This window comes from Ceratosolen solmsi, unplaced genomic scaffold (assembly GCF_000503995.2).
Source record: "Ceratosolen solmsi marchali unplaced genomic scaffold, CerSol_1.0 scaffold29, whole genome shotgun sequence".
Classification (NCBI taxonomy): domain Eukaryota; kingdom Metazoa; phylum Arthropoda; class Insecta; order Hymenoptera; family Agaonidae; genus Ceratosolen; species Ceratosolen solmsi.
In genome coordinates this window covers 11048809-11073790 of record NW_011948417.1, presented here as the reverse complement: position 1 = coordinate 11073790, position 24982 = coordinate 11048809, and the positions used below count along the sequence as shown (strand labels likewise).

Genomic DNA, 24982 nt, shown 5'->3' with positions numbered 1-24982 from the left:
TATTTTTATCATTTAGTTGTTCTTCTAAATGTGATAAAGTTGTTTGTAGTATTTTTTTATGTTCTTCTAATATTTCAATTTCTTGAACGTTTCGTAAAACTTCAATCATGCTTATTCTTGTTTCTTCGAAATCTTTATATTTACTTCTTAAAGTTTTCTGTAGGTTATTTAACTGATTTTGTAGTTCTATATTTATCGGTTGTTGTGCCTTAGTCTCTTGCTGACTTCTTAAGAAATCAATTATATTTTAACCAATGCTGTATTTTTTTCGGTCCTTTTCTTTTCTAGAGTAAAATTCATATTTATTTTTTTCTTTTAATCTATCAACTTCCAATTGCAATAACGAGTTTTTTAATTCCTCATCGAAAGTCAATTGTGATTCAATAAATTCAAATTTTCTGTGCTTAAATGCATGTCATTTCTTCTAAAAGTGATTGTTGGAGAGTAATTTCATATGTTGAACGTTCCTATTAATATATAAAATTATTATTTTCAAATTAATGATCAATTTATTTATTTACACAAATTTTTTCAGATTTCATAATGTAAATTCCAACAATTTTTAAATCTTTCAAAAATAACTTATGAAATATTCAGGTGTGTATAAATGTCAATAGAGGTGAAAATAAAAATATATATAAATAAATGAATAAATAAATATTTTTGTTATTAGAAAATTATATCTGAAAAAAAGAGTAACATTAGAATTAAAATTTAACAAATAAAATAATAGGAATGGTATAAATAAACAAAATGTACAATATTGTTTCTCTTTATTCATGAAATTAAATATACATATTAATTGATTTAAAAAGTATATTTTAACAAAAAAAAGAATTATATCATAATATTAGGTAAATAATATGCAAACAATACAATAATATATTAAAGTATATAACAGAAGAGTGTTTTTTTCTATTTATATCTCTTCTATTTTCACCATGCTTTATGAAAAAAATAATAAAAGCATAATACTTTGAAATTTAATAATTAGAAATTAAAAAACTAGTGAGCATAAAAATCACAAGCATATGCAAAAATATGACAAAATAATTCTGTAACTTATATTATCTAAGAAAACAATAAATAACTTTAATGTATTATTTGAAAGTATATAAATATATTTAATTAAAAAAAAATATATTAATGGTATAATTTCTTATGGGAGGAATGTAAAGTTCAAGCAAATGTTCTATTTGAAATAAATTAAATTGTAATTATGATATTGACAATCTAAATCAAATATTTTACACATATTCATTACTAGGCATGTAACCCATTTGAAAATTCGATCTAAATCATACACATCAACCATTATTGCATGTCACGGTAACTCACAATTTTTTGTTTAAACTCTTCAACCTCATCATCAATATTGACTCTGAGCTCTTTTAATTCCATAGCCATTTCATCAATATCCTCTGCCATTCGCAACAGCTTGGCATCTTTTGTTGCCATTATAACACTGTTCACCTCAATGTTAGCTTCAAGTTTCTTTATTTTCACTCTCAATACCTCTTTTTCTTGTTCTACTCTTTTTCTCTCTAGACCTTCTTCACCGGCCTGTTTACTCAACCTACCAATTTGCATTTCCAAACTCAAAATTTTACTAGACCAGCTTGTTTTTATATCTGATAAATGCAGATATGTCTCTTCTAATTTTCTTTCTAAAAGTGTTCTTTCACGCATTAGATCTGCCACCCGATCATCTACTGTTACTTGATCACTTAATTCCAAGGCTACTCTTTGTTCAAGAATAAAAATTTTATCTTTTAAGTGTCTTACCTCTTCTTCAGTTTGTGCTAATTTATTTAATAATTGAGCTTTTTCACGTTGTGTAGAATGACGTAAAAATTCCATCTCATCCTGAAATTTATTAGTTAATATTAGAACTAATAAATCTAACAAAATAATTAAAAATTGTTAAAAAATATTTGTTATAAATTCAATTTCATAAATTAACTATTAATTAAAAATAATAAAAATATAAAGCATCGAAAACTATTTGAATGCATAAAAGTATCTAGATGCATAAATATCTAGATCTCCTACACAATGTAAGCAAAATATCTTTGGTGAAATAAGAAAAAATATATCTTGTAAATTAAAAAGCAATAGAAATATCCAAATTTGCAATATAATAATTTTCTTTTAATTAGATTCTATTGAAAAGTATTAAAATTTAATAAGTATTTTTGTAAATAATTTTTTTAAAAAATGATACTATTTCAGCATATATTTTCTAAAAGAGTTTATATGCTATTTTGAAAAAAATATAAAAGTAAAATATCATTTAAGCTGTAAAGACATACCTGAAGTATTAGCAGTAGCACCAAAAAATAAGCAGTAATTTCCATTGTACATATTCTTCAATACTCTTCAAATTTAAAATGTATCAATTCTTCATGCGTTTTTCACATTCATGTTTATTCAGCTACAAATTTTTCATGATCCATAACTCTTAATAAGTTTACCACAATTTATATTTATTTTAAATTGAAATTAAAGTTGAAATATAAATATATTTATTTTTAATCATTATTTAAAAATATCTGGTATAACTGTTTCTGAGCTATGGAACATTTTATTCATTGTCACCTTTTAAGTGATATTTCCAAAAATTCTCGAATGTATGTGAGTTCGTATATGGTCATAATTTAATGAAATTTATGTATAGAGGATAGAGTGCAGAGAAAACACACTATGACAAAGCACAAAGCAAAGAAATTTAAACTAGAAAAATGCTTAAAACTAAAGTATTGCATATTAATAAAAATATATTGATGAGTAATATGAATAATACAAAAAATGATTTTAAATTAAGTGCCATATCAAAATCATATTCGATGACTTGATAAAAATATATATGTTATATATATATATATATATATATATATATATATATATATGTTTACACATATATAAAGCAGATAACTGAATAAGTAAAAATTAATTTTCTATCCTGCTTACTTGTATATTATTTAATTTATCTTCATATTGCCTCAATCTTAATAATTCAGTTTTTAAATTTTCAATTTCAGATGTTGCCATTTTCAAACGTTGAGATTTATCTCCAATATCTTGTTCTTTAACGAGTAACTACAAATTTATTATATTTAGTCTTTATTATATTTAAATATAAATATTAATATATTACAAAATTACAAGATGCTTTATTTTGGCCATCTCTTGAGTTTGAAAGCCTTCCATTTCTTCTGCATTTTCTTGAATACTATAAAATTTTTTTTTATACTCTAAAATATATTGATATGATTTATTCATACAAAATATGTAAAATGTTCATTTATTCATGAATAATGTATTATATAGAACTTAATACAATACCTTCTGCATCAGTTAACGCTATTTCTAGTACATTTTTTGTACTTTCTGCCTTTAATCTATCTTCAATAAGTTTAATTTTTTCTTTTTCATGTTTTTCTATAATTTTCTTCCATTCTTTTTCTCTTTCAAACAATTTGATTCTATATTCTTCTTCTTTTTTTTCCATTTTCTTTAAAAGCTCTGCTTCTCTCTTTTGCATTTTACGTCTCCACTCATCTTCTTTATTCTCAAATAATTTAATATCTTTAGCTGATAACATAATATCATTATCAAATTTTAGATCAAAACTATTTTCTCTTTTTATATGAATGGAAGGTGAATGACATATAATAGCATCATCCTTTGATTCATCTAATGAAAATTGAGATCCTCTGATGCTACTTGTTGAAACAGTCTATACAATGAAATAAAATTATTCAATAGTATTAATAATTTTTTTAATCAATATTAAATAATAATAACTGACAAAATAAGAAAGTAGTTAATGTATATCAAACCTGAGAAAGATGTCTATTTAGAGTATGAACACTTCCTACATTCCTGATAACTGTTGTTACATCATTACCAATTTCTTCCTTAATTTTGTTTTTCAAATTAGCAAACATAATGTTTTTAAAAGTAACAATTAAGTGATAAGTACAAAATAAAACAAACTAGATCATTGCTCTATCATTTGTTAATATTTTTGCCTAACTTTGTGCAAGCAATACTAAACAAGATCTAGACAACTTTTTAAGACAATGGCATATAATAAACTTCACAAAGAATTCCTTTTCAGGCTATCATCAGAAAATACATTGAAAATTGCAAATGCTTATTACCATAGAATTAACGTTTATTTTTATCAATATATGTTAATCATATAGGACTTACCCTACTTTTCACATTGTTATATATTATTTCATTCGAATTTATCCTTTATTCCCCATATTTTATATTTTTAAATAATACATTAATTGGTCAAATGTTAAGTTATATGCACAAATACGTGTAATTGCAAATTCTTCTGATAAGTTGCAAATATGTCATTAATTTATCTACATAACGTTGGTAGATTGCAATTGCGGGAAATTTGAAAATTTGATAGAAAAATATGAAGTTTTAAGCCAAAAAAGGCTAATAGAATCCATATTATTTTGTATAATTTTAAAAATCACAACATTACATTAAAGTAATATTTAAGTTATTATAAATACTTTTACAGTATTATTAATTATTTCTCAAGATTTTGTAAAAGCATTTAATAAAGTAGAATTCAAAAATGTATTACGTTTTTCAATTATGCTTGTGCTTAAATAAAATAAAAGTATTCAACACAATTAGATCAATTTGTCATATAAGCAATTCAGATTCTACTTCAAACTTGTTAGATTTTTAATACGATACTGTGTGCAAAAATGATAACGCAGGAACATAAAAAAAAAATAATACAAAAAGAATGTGTGAATAATACAAAGAGATTGTGTCTGAAATTGTGTTAATCTCCAATAATATATATGTATCTGAGAAGATTATAAAATATATATAAAAAAGGATATATCATTGCAATTTATGTTATTGAAGTTTTTATATTTACAAAATGTAAAAAAATAATTATATTATTTTTTATATTTTAAAAAATTAAATATAAAGTTATATTTTAATAAATCTTGTCAATGAATTTTACGTTTTCACCTGTATCATATTAACCATTTTGTTAACGCAGAAAAAAATTGTACTTTGATACATACATTTAATAAAGATTTTTCTCATGAAAATCTTAATTTTACCATGCCTTTATTTTTTATTAAATTTTCTAATAAATTGAATTTATTTTTAAGTATTATAAATTTAATAAATAAGATAAAATAAATTGAAATAAATATTATAAATTGATCATAATATATTAAAATTATAGTGTTTGATTATTATGAATTTATATAAAAGAAAATTTATAATCGATTAAAATTAATAATTTAATCAAGTTTAATAATGTTATTGTAGATCTTAAGTTTTTTTTATATTTTATAATGAAGTACTTAATAAATATGTAAGTTTTTACACATTTCAGATGTTTTGTCGATTAAAAGAAATCAAACTTCGACGAAAAGAATATTACAGATAAATTTAAAAAAAAATGAAAATTATTAAAAAATATTTTAATTTCGGTATTTTGTTATGTTAAGTTTATTTTTCTATGTAATTTAATAATATAATTAATAATAATAATTTTGTTATGTAATTTTATTTTTCTGAAATAAATGTTAAAGGACAGTGAAAGATGAAATGTAAAAAAATATCAGCATGGACTACTCGAAAGTTTACTTCCGTTTTTTGTGAAATATCGTGTATTTTTTATAGAACATGAAGTGTAAAAACAAATGAAATTGATGGTTTTTACAAATCTAATAATTATGAAAGACATCATCTATGGTTATAATAATATAAATAAACCTTTTCCCAGCGATGAACTATACTATATATTACTATTTACATGTAATTCCCGTATTCTTACAATTTTTAATACTGTCTAATACGACAAGCTAAATCAAATTAGCACCGCAACAATTATATGATTTTCATTCATCCGTTGAAAAATAAAATTCACTATATTGAAAAAATCGTAATAAAATATAATAGTAAATAAATGCTTTAATGTCAATCAGAATTAGAAGTTTAGCCGAAATTGAACATCAATGTTATCTCATTGAAACATATTTTTAACGTATGTGATTTTATAAATCATTTTGTAATTATTCTAAGTTAAAATTAATCAATAATGGTAAAACTTTAATACGTTCTATACATGCAATAATCGGCAACTTGGCTCATAAAATAATACAGAAAAACGTTATCAAAAAGCAACATTCTTATATTACCCTAATAGTATTCTATAACATAATTATATTATTCTCATATAGTTGATTAGATATATTATTATATTATATTATCTTAATAGTTTAATATAATTGTATATACCATTATATTAATAGCTTAATATAACTATATTATTACATTGAATAGCATCACTTATTTAGATAGTACATATGGTTATAAATATGTTAAACACAAATAAGTAGTATATTATATGAAAATTGTAGTAATAGCTAGAAACAATGTAGAGCATACACGGAAATATGCAAGATATAGGAAGTGAATAATTTATATGGTAAAAAGAAACACTAAGTAAGAGATAACATAAATTAAAACAAAGAGAAACAGTATATATACACATTTTAAATAAAAAATGACATAATGCGACATTTCTTATATAGCGCCGAAAGATTGCACTGCAATATGAAAAGAATGACATAGCTAGTAATACATTTACAATTGTAAATAAGACTATATAGTAGAATCCAGATGCAGATTTTTTAACATATTTGAACTAGATTAAAACTAAACTTGCTGAGAAAATAATTTTTTTAATATTTCATCGATTAAATATATATATATATATATATCTTCAATTTTGAACGTTCCCCTAATTCTATTATAAATTTTATTTAATTGAAAAATCTTGACGTTTTCAATATATTTATTAAAAATTATCATCACTAATGAATTATCAATCTCTATAAGATAAAAAAATACTAAGATTGTAAAAATAAACATTGTTACAAGATGGTGTAATTTAACCTCCAGATTCTAGATATCACTTACTTTGATTTTTATATTATAAAAATCTAAAAAATGGGTAGATCTTATTTAATAAAATAGTTAACATATATTACGAATATTTTATATATATCTTGCACAAATTAGAAAAAACATTATTTTAATTACTATTTTACTTCTAACTCTATTCAAATATTCCTTAATAAATTTTCAAAATGCAAACTACATATTCAACTCTCATCAGGCATTAGTAATTTAAAATAAAATCTATTGTTGTAAATTGTAACTAATTATAATAAATTATAATAGATTGTAACTTATTGTAATGAATTGAATCTATTTGTATTAAATAAACTTTTGCTTAAATCTAATTCGATCTAAGTTATTAACGAATAAAATTTATATTTAAGTAATATATTTAAATAACTATAATATTTTAAACCACATATTAAGATAAACACAGAAATGTGAAAGATTAATTAAATAAGAAGAAATTATTCATCTAATTGTTAATAAAACGATTTATTAAACGATTTGCTATGCAATTAAAAAAAAAACTTTGAAAATATTAAAAAATGATTGAGCTCAACAACCTTTAGCAACTTTTCAAACAAAGCTGCTTAATCTTAAACTTATCTTGCGAGGAGCGTAATATCGCTCCACATAAAGGGATTACGGTATATAAATTCATTGTTTTCAAACTAGAAAATTTTTATAAACAAACTTTTAAATGCTTTTAATATTATAATTAGTTGAAATTAATAGTGTAGTGTAAATAAGTAAATTAAAAGTGTAATTCACTGTGAAAAATAATAAAGGTATTAATTTCATAAATAATGTTGTCACCTAATAAACAATGTTTTTTTATAATAATCAATTACATACATATGTTTAAACATTATTATAAATTTTGTATAATGCTAATATTATTTCAAGTGAAGATAATAATGTTTAAAATATTTATTTTACATCATCGCTAAAATTTTTAGCACAATAACGTTAATTAATAGAATTCAAATATCATAAAATACACACAAACAGTGAATAAATTATACTCATACTTTTATCAATTAAAATTAAAAATAAATTTTGTCAAATATTAACTAATATGTATAATTATACTATATTATATTTAATTATATTTTTAAAGTTATATTTAAGAAATTACGACAAAGCGTGTTATATCGTACAAGTTCTACTTATCTCTTTTGATTTTCATATAATTAATAAATTCTCCATCTTTATTTAATCTATTAATCAAATAAAATACTTTATCATAAATGCTAAAATTATGTTAAATAATAAATAATTTCCGTTATGATGTATCATTTAAAAAACCTATCGATAATAAATTTGTATAAATTACAAGATTTTTATAAAAATTATTTTCAATATAATTTCTTAAACTTTCTATTTTTACTATAAAGTTGTTTATTTTTGTAAATAGAAAAAATTAAAATTATTAATGGCTTATGATAAAAAAAATAGGTAAAAAATAATTTATGTATTTAAACGTACATAATTTTCAATTTTAATCTTAAAAAATTTTTAACAATATTTATTTTACTCTATTATTTTAATTCTGTAGTAAAAAATTGAAAAATTAGGAACACGATGCAAGTAAACTATTCGGAATTAATAGTTAAAAGAATAAACATTTATCATTTTTTAATTATAACAATATTAATGTTTCTATACATAATAATATCGATAATAAGGAACTACATAAAAAATTAATAATATATATTCTCTGAAATAAACAAAACATGAAATGAAAGAAAAATAATTAAAATGTTATCAAAGATTATTCTTATTTAATATAATTAAAATATTTATTAATTGAAAAAATATATTATTTATTTTACTACCAATTCATGGACAAAATAATAGGATGTAAAGAAACAGTAAGAATAAAATAATAAAATACATATATAAGGTATGTCATTTATTATATCTTATTTACATTAAACATTATCTTGACAACATCGAAGGAAAAATCTTTAAATTTGGTCTAATACTTTGTTGTCAGATTCTATATTGCATTCCGAATTCTATTAATTTATATTGATGTTTATAATATTTTATATAAAAAAATTAATACGAATCATGTTAATATGTTTACAAACATGTGTCTGTTTTTGGTGTAAACGTGTACTAATAAAGTAAAGAATCAATGATAAACTGTCTATATGCACATTCAAATTATATCCTACGTAATAATGTTTATAAACGATACATATGGGTCGGTAGCTGTTTGTTCTATTACTTTTTATTTTTTTTACCTTAGAAAATTGTTTCTCGAAGTAGGTACTTTGGCAAATATTTCTGGCTATTAACGTAGTATAAAGTATAGATATTAAAGAATGCATATTCACGTCGCGGAATTAATTCTATAAATTATTTATCGATTGATATTCATATTTTTTCAATCCGTTTATATTTATATTTGTTCTGCTTCTATTATATTTTTTTTACAATTATTTAAGTTTTTTAAAACTTTAAAAAATAAAATACGTGTTCTTACTTCTCTTTTTCACACTAGTAATATATAAATCTATGTAATAAACATTCATTTAATTTAGTCAAATTATTAAATAATAAATAAAAAAATTTTATTTTAATAATTAATCATACAAAAACGACAATTACTAAGAAACTGAATAAAAAATTTATACCCCTGCTTTGCTATTTTATTTCATTTTTTGTATTTATCATATAGTTTAATATTTTTCATTAAATTAATTAATTACTTTTTATACAATACATTACATTACTATGATTCTTCAAATAAATTTGAATTTACATTTTTTAATCTATTTATAGCTTACTTCATGCTTGTTAAGTTTTAGATATTAAAAAGATAATTATCAGATATCGCGCGTGCGCTTGCAGTTGTAGTTGTGATTGTTTATACAATAAAAATTTGTAATCGTTATATTGCAATATTTTATTTTAATAAAAAATTGTAATTTGACAGAAGGAAGACAGATATTTTTTTACAACACACAATAACATTATTTTCCTTTAACTGATAGAAAAAGATATTTTATGAACATTAAACTATACAAAATGTTCAAAATTGATAGTGACCGAATGTTTATTAGATATAAGTAATTACAACCCAAAGAACTTAAATATATCTTAGTTTTATTCGAAAATTATATTTACAATGAATAAATTTATTTATTAAATAAAATTGTTTTTTAAATAATTATTAAAAATTGATGTGTTTATGATTTCAATTGCAAATAGATGCATTGAAATTGGCGATATTTTCTATTTTATCTATGATTGATCATTTGATTTCTAATATGAATATTTAAGGTAACGCTATTCAATAATTAATATTATTTAAAATTTAACATTCGGTATATAAATATTTGCATGTATTCATTTATTGCTTCTTGTAATCATTGTTTTTATATTTCATATTCGATTGGCTCATTTAATCTTAATCTCTAGCCACAAACTTCTTATCAATAGGTCATAACTTCTGTCGCATCAAGCAACTTTTAATATACATTCGCTATTGTTCTTCATAAAATGAAAAACGTACTACCCAAAATACAGGGTTATTAATTAAATTCATTCCTTACATTCATATAAGTTTACAAAATTATAAAGAAATAATTTAACTTTCTATATCCACAAATTGAATGAAAGTAACAAACTTCGAACATTAACTCCTAGACGCGCGTATGCAAGCCCACCCAAAATAAAGAAGATAAAAGTACAGTATTTTAATGTTTTAATTCAAAAATTAAAAATATTATGTTTAATATACATTTGGATATATGCATGATATTAAGTGTTTAAGAAAGCTTTACTATGGACAAAATTATAAATTGAACGATCCGATTTTATTCTACTTTTTATTCTTTCTCCAATTATTTTACATTTTATTTAATTTAAGTTGCCTCAATTGGCTTATATTGCTTATTTTATTGGAATGGATATTACTTTGTTTCATTGTCAGACTTGATTCATGCTGCAAAGTAGAGAACCCACTTTTAAATTAAAAGCAATTTATTTAATTTTTTTATCTAATTAAAGAAATTTCTGAATCTATAACTTACATTCAAATAAGACATTTTTATTAATCGTTGACAATATCAATCTAGCATGACGATAGTTCACAGTGTTGAGCAGGGCGACACAAAGCTTTGTTAAAATGAAAACAACCAAATATACCTATTTCTTTTCCTCTTATCTGTTTCTATTTAAAATCATCTATTTTCATCACCAGATATTGACTTATGTATTAAATCAATATCAATACGTTTATTAATAAACACTACTTTTTTAATTGCACACCTAAAAGATGTTATGAAATTACACTTTTACCAAGCAAATAAAACTCCCGAATTTAATTATTTTTTGAGCTAAACAATTAATTATAATTTTTTGTAACTTAATATTATAGTTCATGATAACAGGATATATCAAAGACACTTAATGTATATATACATATTAAATATTCACTGGAATTATGATATTCTATCAACAAAAATGGTTGAAATATTTAATTTTCAATATCTCATTGGGAACTTAGAAGATATCAAAATTCAATCATATATGCTTTGACACTATATAAAAATCTTGAATTAAATTAGATCTCTTAAATTTTCAATACATATTACTAATAAATATCAACGGTAAATTCTTATAGTTAAATATTAAAAATCAGTTAAACTATTTAAAAAATTATAAATTAAAAACGATGATATTGTGATGAGAATGCTGCAAAAATAAGGTTGAAAAGAAAAATCTGATTAATCTAAACATCATTAAAAAGTATTTTTATTCAGCCAGATGTCTCTGATAAATAAGCGTTAATGTATTCAATGAAAGTAAATACTCATTAGCTTATAATTCTTTCTTCATTTTGTGTCTCTTAAAAGAAATATATATATATATATTTATTACATATCAAAAACACAGGAAGAAGAAAGAGGTATGCAGACTGACAAGGCTAATTTATAGTCTTAAATTCTTGTTACTGTTATTGAAAATGTATATTGTTGGAAATCGATAAATAAATATGCTAACTTTCATTTAATACTTATATTTATTTAATAAATTTTTTAATACTGACAAAAAATTTGACGTCATTTATTTATTTAATTTCAGAAATAATCAATAAGAAAATATGCATTTATCTTTTAAATTTTATATTCATGAAGCAAAGAATAATGCTTTTCATGGCAAACAAAATTGCCTAAAACATAAAAACTTATATGTTTTCCATTGAAATTTGTATTTTGTATAAATGAAACTTGTATAAACAAGTCAATAAAAATTATAACTTATACTCTATAATTCATTGAATTAAACTAAGTTAATTTTTACAATATTATATTTTTATTATTTTTAATGATGTTTAAAAAGTTAAAATGTTAACGGATGTGTCGTAAATTTATTTGCCATAAAAAATTTTTTATGTATTAAATTTATTTAAACTTAACCATAAATGTAATGATTATAAAAGTAAAACAATAAAAAAATTCTATTGGTAGATAGCACATTTTTAATTATTCTACCATTTAATAGCTAAGACCCAGATAAAATTCGTCTTATGTATATAATTTTCAGTTCTTTTAGTCAATAAGATGACAAATTAAAAATAGCAATAGAATAAGAGCGAATCGTACTGAATTTTGAAAATATATTTTCATTGCATCTCCCCTCTTTTGTCTATTGTGATATTTTTTTATTTATTATTGTTGATATTTTGTTCCATGCTTTCATCATTGGCACGTTTCTTTTTTTAACAAATGGTAAATATTTGCATGAATTATGTAAATACACATATGTGAAAACAAATTTTCTGACTCATACTTACATATTCATATGCACATGAATATATACACTCCGACATACGTATATATTTATTTTCTTATCGAAATAGCGTTAAAGTCCAAAATTTTATTAAAATACGCAATAAGAATAACACTACAGCGAATCACACCGAGATCCTTCTACGTATGAAATCCGTAAAAAAGTGGTTAACTCGCATGTTATCATCTGATTCAATTAGTTAAACATTTAAGTATTAAGCTCCCAATCACTTGTTCAAGTCTGTATTTATCTAGTTATTTAAGTGATAAATTATATGAAAATTTGCATGTATAATTGAGTTATGTCAAGCATTTCGACTTCGTTATAATTCAACTATACATATATTGTCACAAGAATCACGACTCAATAGTCAATGTATGACTATGCGTCAATGAATTGTAACATCAATTTCATTATTCTGAAATTTTTCGATGATATAGATCCATTAGAGCTCTATCAATGTTTATCGATGAGTCAAGAGAGATTGACAACAGATCTTTGTAGTACCGAGGAAGTGAAGGCTAAACGAGAAAACCTTGTGATGTCGCTGACATCTGGGTCCTAAGGGCCGTTACACTATTCATGATCTTTTTCTGGTGGCCAACAAGGGTTATACCAAGAGCCGTGAGCTCCTGTACAGTGACTCGTGCAGCCGCTTCAAGATTTGTTATTCCAGCCCGTTCAAAACTCTCTGCATAACGGGACATCTTGATTGATGCTAACCACTCATTCACTGATGTCAACTGCGTCAGATCCACAGCATCTGGAGCTAAAGGATTCGTGCCCCTGTCAAATCAAACAAATATTAGTAGCTCTCAATATGGAGTAAAAATTAAAGTTTTTTTCTTTTACGTTATGTACTGTCAAGCTTTTATTTTATTTTAGCATTTATACTTTCAATGAAATCTTTCAATTAATAATAAAGTTATATTATTCTATTTTAATAGGTTGACAAGATTTCTTTTAATCTCAACGATTCTATAATCTAAATAATTTTCTAACTTCTATCAGCACGCATTTATTGCAAATTAAACAAAAAGGAAGTCAATTGTTATGCATCGGTATTTAAGGAATCTAAGTAATTATGTATTATATTCGTATATTTATTAAACAATATATGAAATTTATGAAATGTATAAATTGATTTTATATTCCATTTTATAAACAAAAGTTAGTAAAATAATGAAACAATTTTTTTGTATATTATTGTATTTGATTATATTTTTTATTGTCATTATTATACATTATAAGATTAGTAAACCTATCAAATTTTATTAAATCTTTTGGCTTAATAAATAAATGAATAATTTTAACCTAACGTAAAAATATTGGAAATTGTATTAATGTGAGATTAATTAATTTATTTAACAAATCATCGAGAAGCAACATTTTAATCATACATATGCGTAATAAGAGTAACCCGTAATGAATTTCACATTTTTCTTATTCTTCTATTAGTTTTGAAATGTTCGTATTTACATAAATTATCTATATGTGCATGTATGTACACGCATATACGTGTTGATACGTGATAAAATTACGATATATAAAATATACAATAAATATAAATCTAAAAGGTTGCATTGATATAATTATTCAATAATTTCTATACATGCGAATATTGAATGGAAAATATATAAGCTTATATAGTAAAAATTTTTAAGATAAATATTAAAGGGAGATAATAAAAATATTAAAAACTTACAAAGAAAAACAATAAAGAAATAAAAAACTAATATAAAAACAGAAAGAATAATGAATAATATATAAGAAATAATTTTATCCTATTGTTCTCAATACGACTCTAAACAATTTTAAGCACGAGCATTTAAAATAATTTCTAGTTTTAATTATGGATAATATCGAATTTATGTATATACTTTACAAAAAGCGATCGCAACATAATTATACAGGAAATGCGGTCGTCCGTTATAATATAATACTTTCATGTATTTTGTGTGATAAATTTTTGTAAATATTAACAATATACTATTTATTGTATTTGCATGATATATTCCAATAACAATAATTTAATATTACACAATATGTTCATTTTACGACAAACGTGTCATGCATGTACACATTTATGTAGATACGACAAGTTTGGCGATTACACTTACATCTATATTTACAATGCTATTTTTTATTTAAATATATGTATAGTTGCATATTCACATCTATATACATAATTTTTCATATTTGTACAGTTATATTGCTTTGTGTATATGTATTTGTCCACATGTTCGTATATGTCAACACACATATAATAAGGCATGTACTGTTAAATAGTAAACAAAAATTGATTTTTACATAAAAATTAATCTGGATAATAAAATCGTGCAGTATATAATATTAACTAAGCACTACAATAATATAAGCAGAATAAATGCTGTATACATGGATGGAGAGTATTGTATACAATATTTGATACGTTGTTTTGTGGGTGAGATGAGAGAAAGCAATACGAGTTCATTGTTTTTTTATTTGGCATGACGGTTAACGTAATCATTAATTAAATACATTTAAAAAAGAATATAAATTTATTGATCAATATTTTGAAATAATTATATCATAAAATCAAAAATCATACTACTTAATTATGATGAATTTTATTTTTATATTACTAACGTACTTTCTTTATTCAAAGATTTTTATTTCTCTTTTTGATGTTTTATTTTTAAGTGGAATAAATTGAAAAAATATTCCTCACTTCTCACTTCACTTTACAACTTTAAGTTTTATTGTTCTTTTTACCTTTTCCTCAATAATACGTTGATTGTCGAGATGACGAATGGGGTGGGGAGAAAGGTAAGATATCCTTTTTTTGGTTTTGACAATCATTAGAATTCGTTATTAAAGATAACTAACTAATATTATTATCGAGTTCGTAATTTTATTCCTGAATGATAAATAAATAAATAAATGCATATTATAAAAGAAGTTATATGTAAAATTGAGATTCGACTAAAACTGCATATGCAGTATTAATTAACACTATTTTTATAAAAACTTACCCAAACAGAATGAAAATGAATGGTTATTTCTTAAAATCGTAGAAAATTTTTTTTATAAACATTATATCGATTTTATAAACATTATAACAATAGTATTAAATGTAATGATAAGAATAATAATAATGGTGATAAGAAATTAATTTATCATTATTTATCACTTTAATAAATCGCATTATTAATTGAATGCTTTCTAAGATAAATATCATACTTATTCGTATCAATGACTGTATTTGCAAAAATTATAAGTTATTTGCTAATAATTGCAATATTATGTAGTATGAATAGCCAAAAGACACTGATTTAAAATGACTATCTAAATTCTACATTCTAAATGCTATCTTACATACATTTATATTACTACTCGTTGGTTGTTATCGTCCTCTAATAATGATTAATACAATTAATATGGCTGCCTATATTCAGAAATTTGCTTTACAATAATCGATAATCTATTTCATCTTTTATTTTAAACTACATATTTTGTGAAAAATTATTTATTACCATTGGTGAAAAAATCTTAAAGTTTCGAGTATTCGCAGGTACATGCGTAAATTAAAAAAATACTATTTTATTAAATCAGAGTAAGAGATTTGAAACTTTTAGAAATAAATAAGAAATTTAAGTACGAAGAATATCAGATCATACTATGACTTTTAATGTAAAAACATTAGTTAGCATTTTATTAATGCTCGGCTGAATGAGATCGACAATTTCATTTATAATTACTTAGTCGCAGTCTTTAAAATTCATTACTTATATAAGAGTGAATAATAGGGCATAAAAGAACGTGTAAGTATAGTATTTATTTTCAGGTTTTTCACTTTCGATAACGTGTAAGAAAGAGTCTGACACTGAATCGGTCTTCTGCTGTCGTATAATATACGTACAAAATAATGTATTATACAATTTGTTTAAAATTGAATGAAAAAGTGAGAAAGGAAGGGCAATAAAAAATAGAATTGAATAATGGAGCAAAAGAACTCTTGTAATACTCAAAAGCACAGTTGAAGCAGTATAAAGAATCCTAAAAATACTGCTTATCTTCAAAGGCATATTAGCATGACTGAACCAGAACTAAAGTATGGCATAAGCAGTTGAAGAGGCGTTAATGGAGCGTTAAAGGAGCTGTGAGCATCATTTAGATAGGATCATTAAAGTGCTTAGGCTGAATAAAAGGTCAGCCGAAGTGGGTAAAGGGTACCCAATTAGGATAGGTGAGCGTCGGCTGGTGTGCGAGTGTGTGTGTGGCTGAATGCGTGTGATAGTGTAGGGTTCGTCCGGCTCCCGCTGGCATTACTGGAACGGCAAGTGCTGAATGAGCCTGATGGGCCACTACTTCAACAAATGGGCTTCCGGCCGAGCCGTGACCGGAGTGGCCCGCATGTGACATCGTCGCCTGGACAGCCGCCTGGGCAATTGCGGCATGCGATGTCGTCACGTAGTATGGATTGTGAGCAGGTGGCCTCAGACTGTGTTGTTCACCCGGTAGCAGTAGGCAGTAGCGTAGTAGCAGTAGCGGCCGACCAGTACGGTACCAAAGACACCACAAAACCAAAACCACAAAGAATTAGCCCAGAAACAAAATACAAAGGCAAGTTTTATGGCTGAACTAAGGTACTCTATCAGGTATTTATTTAGTTATTTAACAGTATTATTTCAGTAAAATATTCTAAAATGTTATTTTAGCGTTATGTTCAGTCACGCTTTTCGCACGTTTCATCATAAAGATCCAGAACTTAGATAAGTGTACAAAATATTAGTAGAATTTTTTATAATTTAAGCATTAAATGATTATACAGAAATAAATAATTTTGAAAAGAATTTGCAATTATTACATTATTCAATGTTCAATAAAAACTGACAAAATATATTGAGATGTCATGATTCTATATTGATAATTGAAATTTTAGATATTAATCAACATATAAAATAAATTTAAAATTCCGAAATTTATTTTAAATATAGTTTAATTTAATTATAATAAAATATAAGGAAAGTGTTTTGGGAAAAGGGAGTTCAAGAAATCCATAAGCGCTAAAAGCATTATAAGCTTTAAAAAGCCACCACGTATAAATAATTTTTTTATCTTGAAAATAAAACAAAATTTATAAAAATTAAAAAATTTTAATAATCATAAATTAAATTTTGTTTTTTTTTTTAATATTAATGCTGCATCAATACTGCTGCTATTGCTCCTTCTTCTGCTACTGCTGCTACTGCTGCTGTTGTTCCCTCAATGCAAATAGCTAACAGAAGTCAAAAGGTATGTATATCATAAACAACAGATTTTTCTAAATATAAATTGAGTAGAAGAAATAACTATAAAACCATTATAAATAAATATAAAATTAATAACAACGTAAATATTTTCATCCTTTTTATCTGTGAGTAAAAATAAAAGATATTCACGTTTATATTAAAAAAATATTTGTTGTTGCTTCGATTTGAGTGCGTTCCAGTAATGCCAATTAGATTTATTCCATTATTAAGTAATTAATATTACATAGCACACATCGAGACTTTTTCACACGTATCATGTGCTTTTAATTATTTTATAGAAAGTAGTTGTTTGTTGCAATTCAGTGTAACATCAAAGCTAATGTGCACAAAAAGAAAATGAAGCCAGAGCATAAAGCATTCTTTATATATAAAAACAAATCAACTATAAATCTAATAGCTTAATCAAATTTCATTTATAATTTCACGTGACATGCAGCATAATAAATATAATATGTAATACTTTGACGATTTAATGTATATTCATTGTTGTGTAATACATTTAATTCTTATCATTGCATATTTTTACTTAATAAACTTTTACAAATATCGTATAATTCATCTTTCAATAGTTCGATTACAGTGAATATTATATAAACTTTCATCAAAACTATAATAATAACATAATAACAGTAATAATAATAATTATTATTATTATATCAGATTTATTAATAACGAATAAAATAGCTCAAATTTATACTATATATAAATTATAAAATAAATAAACAAAAAATAATATTAATAATTGACAGTTGTTTGCTCAATGGCTCTTAAACTAAAGTATATAAAGGGTATTGTAAAATCTAATTACATAGTTCTGATCAAATTCAAACTAATTAAGGTGAAAGACATTGCATTAGTTTACCTGTTCTGAGCAACTTTTCTGAGAGTATCTGGACTCCGAATGAGTTTATCGAATGTTTGTGTAAGATTAGCGAAAGTTGGCCGATGAGTCCGTTCCTTTTGCCAACAATCAAGCATAAGTTGATAAATTGCTTCAGGGCAGTCCATAGGCGCTGGCAATCGATAACCTTTTTCTATAGACTTTATCACATCTTGATTCGACCAATTCCAATAAGGCCTCTCGCCGTAGGACATCACTTCCCAGCATACGATACCCATACTCCAGACATCTGAGGCGCTAGTAAATTTACGAAATGCTATCGCCTCTGGAGCAGTCCATCTTACCGGGATTTTTCCTCCCTGTGTAATCAAGTAAATTAAACTCATTACGATATTTGACACCAAGCTTTTACCTTAATTATTTTTAAAGATTTTTACTTTTTTTAATTCAAGAACATTTTGTGATATAGATATACTCACTCTCGTTGTGTATGCTCCTTCCGTAGCACTTTCGATTTCTCGGCTCAATCCAAAATCCGCAATCTTACATACAAGAGCTGCATTGACGAGTACGTTTCTTGCTGCGAGATCTCGGTGTACATAATTCATCTCCGCCAGATACTGCATACCGCTCGCAATACCGCGTAACATACCAACGAGTTGGAGTACCTGGAACTTACCATCATTCGCGCGTAGGAAAGTGTCCAGGCTACCGTTCTCCATAAATTCGGTGATTATCATCACAGGATTGCTTTTCGTTACGACTCCTTGCAAAAATATAACGTTGGGATGTTCAAACTGACCCATTATAGAGGCTTCGGTTAAAAAATCGTTACGTGCTTTATCGGCGGAACCAGGTTTCAATGTCTTTATAGCCACATCAATCTCTGATCTACCATCTGGTGGAAGCTTCAATTTTCCTCGACATACGTCTCCAAACTCGCCACCACCTAAGATACGTAAACAAATACATATTTTCTATTTGCACATTATGGTTCAATTTAACTTAAAGATGTGCTTTTTGACAATTTAAACTATAATTCAATTTAAATTATTTAAAAATATTTTAATTAAAAAGCAAATGTATAAACAGTGTATCACTCTAAAACTTTATGATTAAATATTTTATTTCAAGAACAAATTCCATTCACATTTTTAAGATTTAAATGGTTGCCTTAAGTGATAATTTGATTAGAAGGAGAACATTAATCATAAAAATCATAATCTTACAGAAAACAGTTGAATACTAACCAATAATAGCCTCGATGGTGATGTATCCAGCGTCGATCTCTCGAGCAAACTCACGAACCGCTTGATTCGGATCTTCGTATGTATGAGGATCTACATAGCTTCTGGCATTGGCACCACTCGTACCACCTGCACCACTACTCGAGGCGGCTACTCCAACAGCAGGTGTAAAGAGCGGTGTGGTCACTGTAATATTACAAAAACAGAGTTCATATCATGTTGCCACAAAAATAACACTTTCGTAGATGCTTTGATTTGCCTCATTTGCCTCATTTACCTCATTTCCCTGATTTGTCTTATTAAACTTTTTTCACTAATCACGTGTATCTCTCTTATCTTATTATCCTAATTATTCTATTAAATTTTCTTTCTCTACTTTCTATAATTTTTTTATTTTTTTTAGATAAAACAATTTTATAATTTTTAAATAAACATTATCAGCTGTAAGTAGATAATCAAAATTTCATCATTTAGACTAATACTTGATTTATTACATGTATATAATAGTAATACAGATTTCAATAAATTTTAAAGATAAAAAAATCGATTTATACCAATAAAAAATGCATATCTTCATAATTTTTAAGAATATCTTTTTATAACAGATTTTAATTTTTCATTTCTTTTTAATATATACATGCAAAATTCTTAATCAGTAAAGCACAATCATTTTGAAGTGATGAACTAAAATCAAATAAAACTAATTAATATTCAACAATTATTGTATTAATATTAATATTAATGGAACAATCGTTAAATTTTAAAATTATTAAATGTTAATTAATAATAATGGTCAATTAATAATTGTATTTCAATTATGGAAACTTAATGAATTATTTATTTTATATGTATTGTATTATAAACTAGTATAAATAAATAATCTATTTTTATATATATTTTATATAGTAAATAAATAATTATTAAAATTATATAAATAATTAAAAATGTATAAAATTTTACAACCATTAAGCATTAAATATTTTGTTTTAATTTTCTAAAGTATATAAATACGATGACAAATTGCAAGAACATTACTCAACTTTAAAATAACAAGTTTTCCATATATATAATTTGGTATTGATAATAATTTAAATTAATAGTGAATAAAATAAATAACAACAACTTTGATAATAAACATTAAAAACTTTGTTGATAAAGTTTTACATTAAAAAATACAAATTTAACATACAAATATATGACTTTAAAATCCATACACATTGGTTTTAATGATGAAATTGTGTAAATTGTTAGAAAAAATAAATATACATAAATACCAAATGCGTTATTCTACACTTAAGCTAAATAATAAATAAAGCACGTTTATTATGCACAGAAAAAAGTGAAAATAAGATTAACAAACGATCAAGCAGGGATTTTATAAAATAGTCAAATGTACAAGGAATCAGATACATGTTTCTCCAGAATTCGAATATCACTCATTATTCTTACAAATAGGTTGTCATTTACACACACAGATATATAAGCAAATCGTAGAACCATAAAATTTAATTATTTGAATACATTGATGTAAATGTTCATTATGACTATATTTTTCCTGTAAATTGAAAATAATAACTAATGGAGTATGTAAAACTTACACAAAAACTTATTTTAGTTACTGACTCAATTATGATTTGCTAAAATTTCACTATTTATTCTGCAGTATATGATATAACATAACAAACAATAAACTAATTGTCAAATAATACTAAATATAAACCAATTTTATCTAATGTAAATGATGTAAAATGACACGACAGCAAATTGCACAAAATGCAACGTAAAAATATTAAGTAATAAGATGTTGATACGAATTTGAATATAAAATTAAAATAATTAAAATAAAATGTTATAATACTGAATTGAAAATTTTGTTAATTTTTTAATTATCAATGTTTTGAAAAAATGATGTACTCATGCATATAAAATATAATTATCGATTATAATTATCCAAATATAATTATCCAATAGATAAATTATAATTATTCATATTATAACAACCATGGTTGACATACATTTTATTTGATAAATATACACAAGAGTTTTATTTATCTTACATATTATATTAATATAAAATGGAACATTAAAAACAAATTTTTACTTATATAACTGTGTACAATATAGGTATAATACATGTATGGATGCATGCATGCAAACAAACTAACTATAACACATTATAGTTTTATCTATAGGAGTACTAACATTGGCTAAATTTAATAGAGAATCATGGAAAGTCAAAATTAGGTGTTGGAAGAAGACTTACTGTAGGTCACAACTAGTCCTGTAGTAGCAGGCGATTGTGTACATTGAATCATTGGATTTTAATTGGATTTTGTTCATGGAGGCAGGTTCGAGAGTTCAGGGAATTCGCACATGAAAAGAAAGAATCGAAAGAATTTAGTTGGATACTGATGCTTAAGCTGCAGGATAAAATCAGAGATTTTTTTATTAAACAAATATAAGAAGCAAACTTTTAAGATGTTATTTTGGTTATCATTGACTAGGGGTCTACAATTCCTTAATTTATTCCTTTTTTTTCATAATAAAAATTTATGTAATACAACTTAAAAAATATGGAATTTTATTATTAAATTAATTGAGTTACAAAAAATCCGTATAAAATTTAAATCTAAAATTTATATTTCATTTGCTAAAAGCTAAAAATAATTTTAATAAAGTTTTGCAAGACATGTGATAATGAAACAACTATGAGTGAAAATTATATTGTCTGGGGATTGTGAATATTACATAATAAAAAAATAATAAATAAAACACGAAGAACGATCTGAATAATATTTAAGGTACCTTCTCCGTTTCGATATTCCAAAGTGTCACAGTCGCTTGGTTGTTTCTTATTACATTCATCCGAGGCCCTGCTACATCGAAAAAGCATTATCAAAAAGAGTATTTTTTTTTAATATGTGTTATTTATATTTAAAAATTCAATTTGGAAATTATTTAAAAAAATTTATTTAGCTATTAAAAGAGATATTACCTTTTTAAAAAGAGTACTGTCATAATAATTATTATTACTAATAGAACAACCACTGCCACTACTGCTCCAGCAATAATTCGAACTTGCATGTTATCATCTTCGCCGACATAATCTGTAAATAGAAACATTGAATACAAATTAATTTTCAAAGATTTAAGTTGCTTATATTTATTTAAAATAAATTATAGTAATTCATTGGCTTACCTAGTCCCATTGCGTGAGAAGTCTTTTTGTAAACAATGGGTGTATACTCGCCCCAGCCACGCGTAGTTTTTGCGCGTACCTGTATTGCATAGTCTGTTGCAGGTTTCAAACCCTTGAATGTTGATGAGAGATCGGATGTTTGAATCACAGTCGCATTGGTTGCATCCTCAAATCGAGAATAGCATCTGACTGAAATTTTTAATTAATTTTACATTAAATCGATCATACGTTTCGAACTCGATACGAAAATAAAAGCCTGTTTTATTTTAAACTAATTTAGTATTATTATGTTTAAATATATTTTTTTAAATGTTTGTAACTAATATAAAATTATAACATAAATCGAATGTATATTGATTATAATCAATTATTAATTTTTAAAACAGTTCTTTTACGTTCTATAATAGTAATTTTTTAAATGTTACGTTTTTTCTAAGCCTTTCATATGTAATTAAAATACTTACCTTCGTATCTTTCAACAAGGTCACTATCACCGCCAATATCATTTATCGGTGCATCCCAACTAATACTCAGTTCAGAACTTTTGACGCTGGTAATTCTAACGTTACTAACAAGACTCGGCACACTTGCTTCTGTTGTCACCGTTATATCGACGTATTCGGACCTACCAACTAAGGGTGAAACTCCATTTTCCGCAAATACTTGGAAACGGTAAGTTGTTACAGCATTTAATCCAGTAATCGTAATCTTGGTATCGTTAAAAATTTCCTGTAATCAAAAAAATTATTTTATATTTATATTTTGTGCTTTACAACTATTAATTTACTTATTTTAATAACTTTTTATAACTTAAAAAATATTTAATAAGAAAACGGTTATATCAATATATTTATTTAAATCTGAAAATTGGTATACATGAGTTAATTTTAATATTATTTAATATTTTATATATATTAAAATAATATCAGTAGAATATAATTGCTAATTTAACCGTATACTTTGGTAAAATACCAACCATTTAATGAAATTTACTTCATTATGTGTTTACATGGCGGTAAACTATTTTCTTTTATTAAATCAATGTTATTGGATTACTATTAAATACTAATTATATTATTATATTGCTATTATAAAGACTTATTTATTAGATATTTTTAGATTCTGTTAAATAGATAAATTATGTGCAATTAGATGCTATATTAAATAATATTTAAGAATAAGAATGTAAAACAAATAGTACTTTAATTAATCAGTCAACTTACAGTGTTAGGAATGTACTTAACTCCAGAACTGCAAGCATCACAGACCACTCTGTACGTCGTATCTACTCGACCACCTAATATATGTGGAGCATTCCAAGATAAAATTACAGTTGACTGATCAACAAAATTAACTGTAAGGTTTTGTGGTGCTGAAGGTGGTTCTGCAGCAAAAAACATAACTAGTATCACTCAAAATTATCAAGTAACTTCAACAGTACTTTCTGTATTTTTATTCTAAATGAAAACGCAAATCAAGTAAAACATAATTATCACAATGATATTTTTGCTAACTTCATTTTTAAGACAAATTGTATTTTCTAATTCTTCAATTATTTTTTTCTAAATTTTCGTGATTAATTATAAATATACTGACTAAAAAATGATTTATGCAAATTTAT

General features: G+C 24.3%; 2 protein-coding genes across 2 annotated transcripts in view; both read right to left on the bottom strand.

Annotated features, from left to right (window-relative positions):
• Nucleotides 1-1151: 1151 nt before the first annotated feature.
• Nucleotides 1152-3982, bottom strand: LOC105359875 (golgin subfamily A member 1). The gene is made up of 5 exons (XM_011496608.1): nucleotides 3843-3982; nucleotides 3346-3739; nucleotides 3166-3254; nucleotides 2971-3099; nucleotides 1152-1866 (listed from the first exon to the last, which is right to left on the bottom strand). The coding sequence occupies exons 1-5, from the start codon at nucleotides 3948-3950 to the stop codon at nucleotides 1315-1317; spliced, it is 1272 nt and encodes a 423-aa protein (XP_011494910.1). The 5' UTR covers nucleotides 3951-3982; the 3' UTR covers nucleotides 1152-1314.
• Nucleotides 3983-12980: 8998 nt separating this feature from the next.
• The window catches only part of Eph (Eph receptor tyrosine kinase), a 33431-nt gene continuing 21429 nt past the window's right edge, over nucleotides 12981-24982 (bottom strand). The window contains exons 5-14 of the mRNA XM_011496606.1: nucleotides 24585-24745; nucleotides 23826-24090; nucleotides 23362-23550; nucleotides 23158-23269; nucleotides 22968-23038; nucleotides 22426-22443; nucleotides 20166-20348; nucleotides 19395-19864; nucleotides 18937-19274; nucleotides 12981-13566 (exon numbers count right to left, since the gene is read on the bottom strand). Of these exons, the coding sequence (XP_011494908.1) occupies nucleotides 13302-13566; nucleotides 18937-19274; nucleotides 19395-19864; nucleotides 20166-20348; nucleotides 22426-22443; nucleotides 22968-23038; nucleotides 23158-23269; nucleotides 23362-23550; nucleotides 23826-24090; nucleotides 24585-24745 (2072 nt within the window). The 3' untranslated portion in view covers nucleotides 12981-13301. The remainder of the gene's footprint in view (nucleotides 13567-18936; nucleotides 19275-19394; nucleotides 19865-20165; nucleotides 20349-22425; nucleotides 22444-22967; nucleotides 23039-23157; nucleotides 23270-23361; nucleotides 23551-23825; nucleotides 24091-24584; nucleotides 24746-24982) is intronic.

Excerpts from the sequence above, each read along its gene's own strand:
- LOC105359875 (XM_011496608.1), bottom strand. The coding sequence starts at position 3,950 with ATGTTTGCTAATTTGAAAAACAAAATTAAGGAAGAAATTGGTAATGAT. Across the intron at positions 3,255-3,345 it reads AGCGTTAACTGATGCAGAAG|AGTATAAAAAAAAATTTTAT; the intron begins GTATTGTATTAA and ends AATATATTTTAG. Across the intron at positions 3,100-3,165 it reads TGGCCAAAATAAAGCATCTT|TTACTCGTTAAAGAACAAGA; the intron begins GTAATTTTGTAA and ends ATAAATTTGTAG.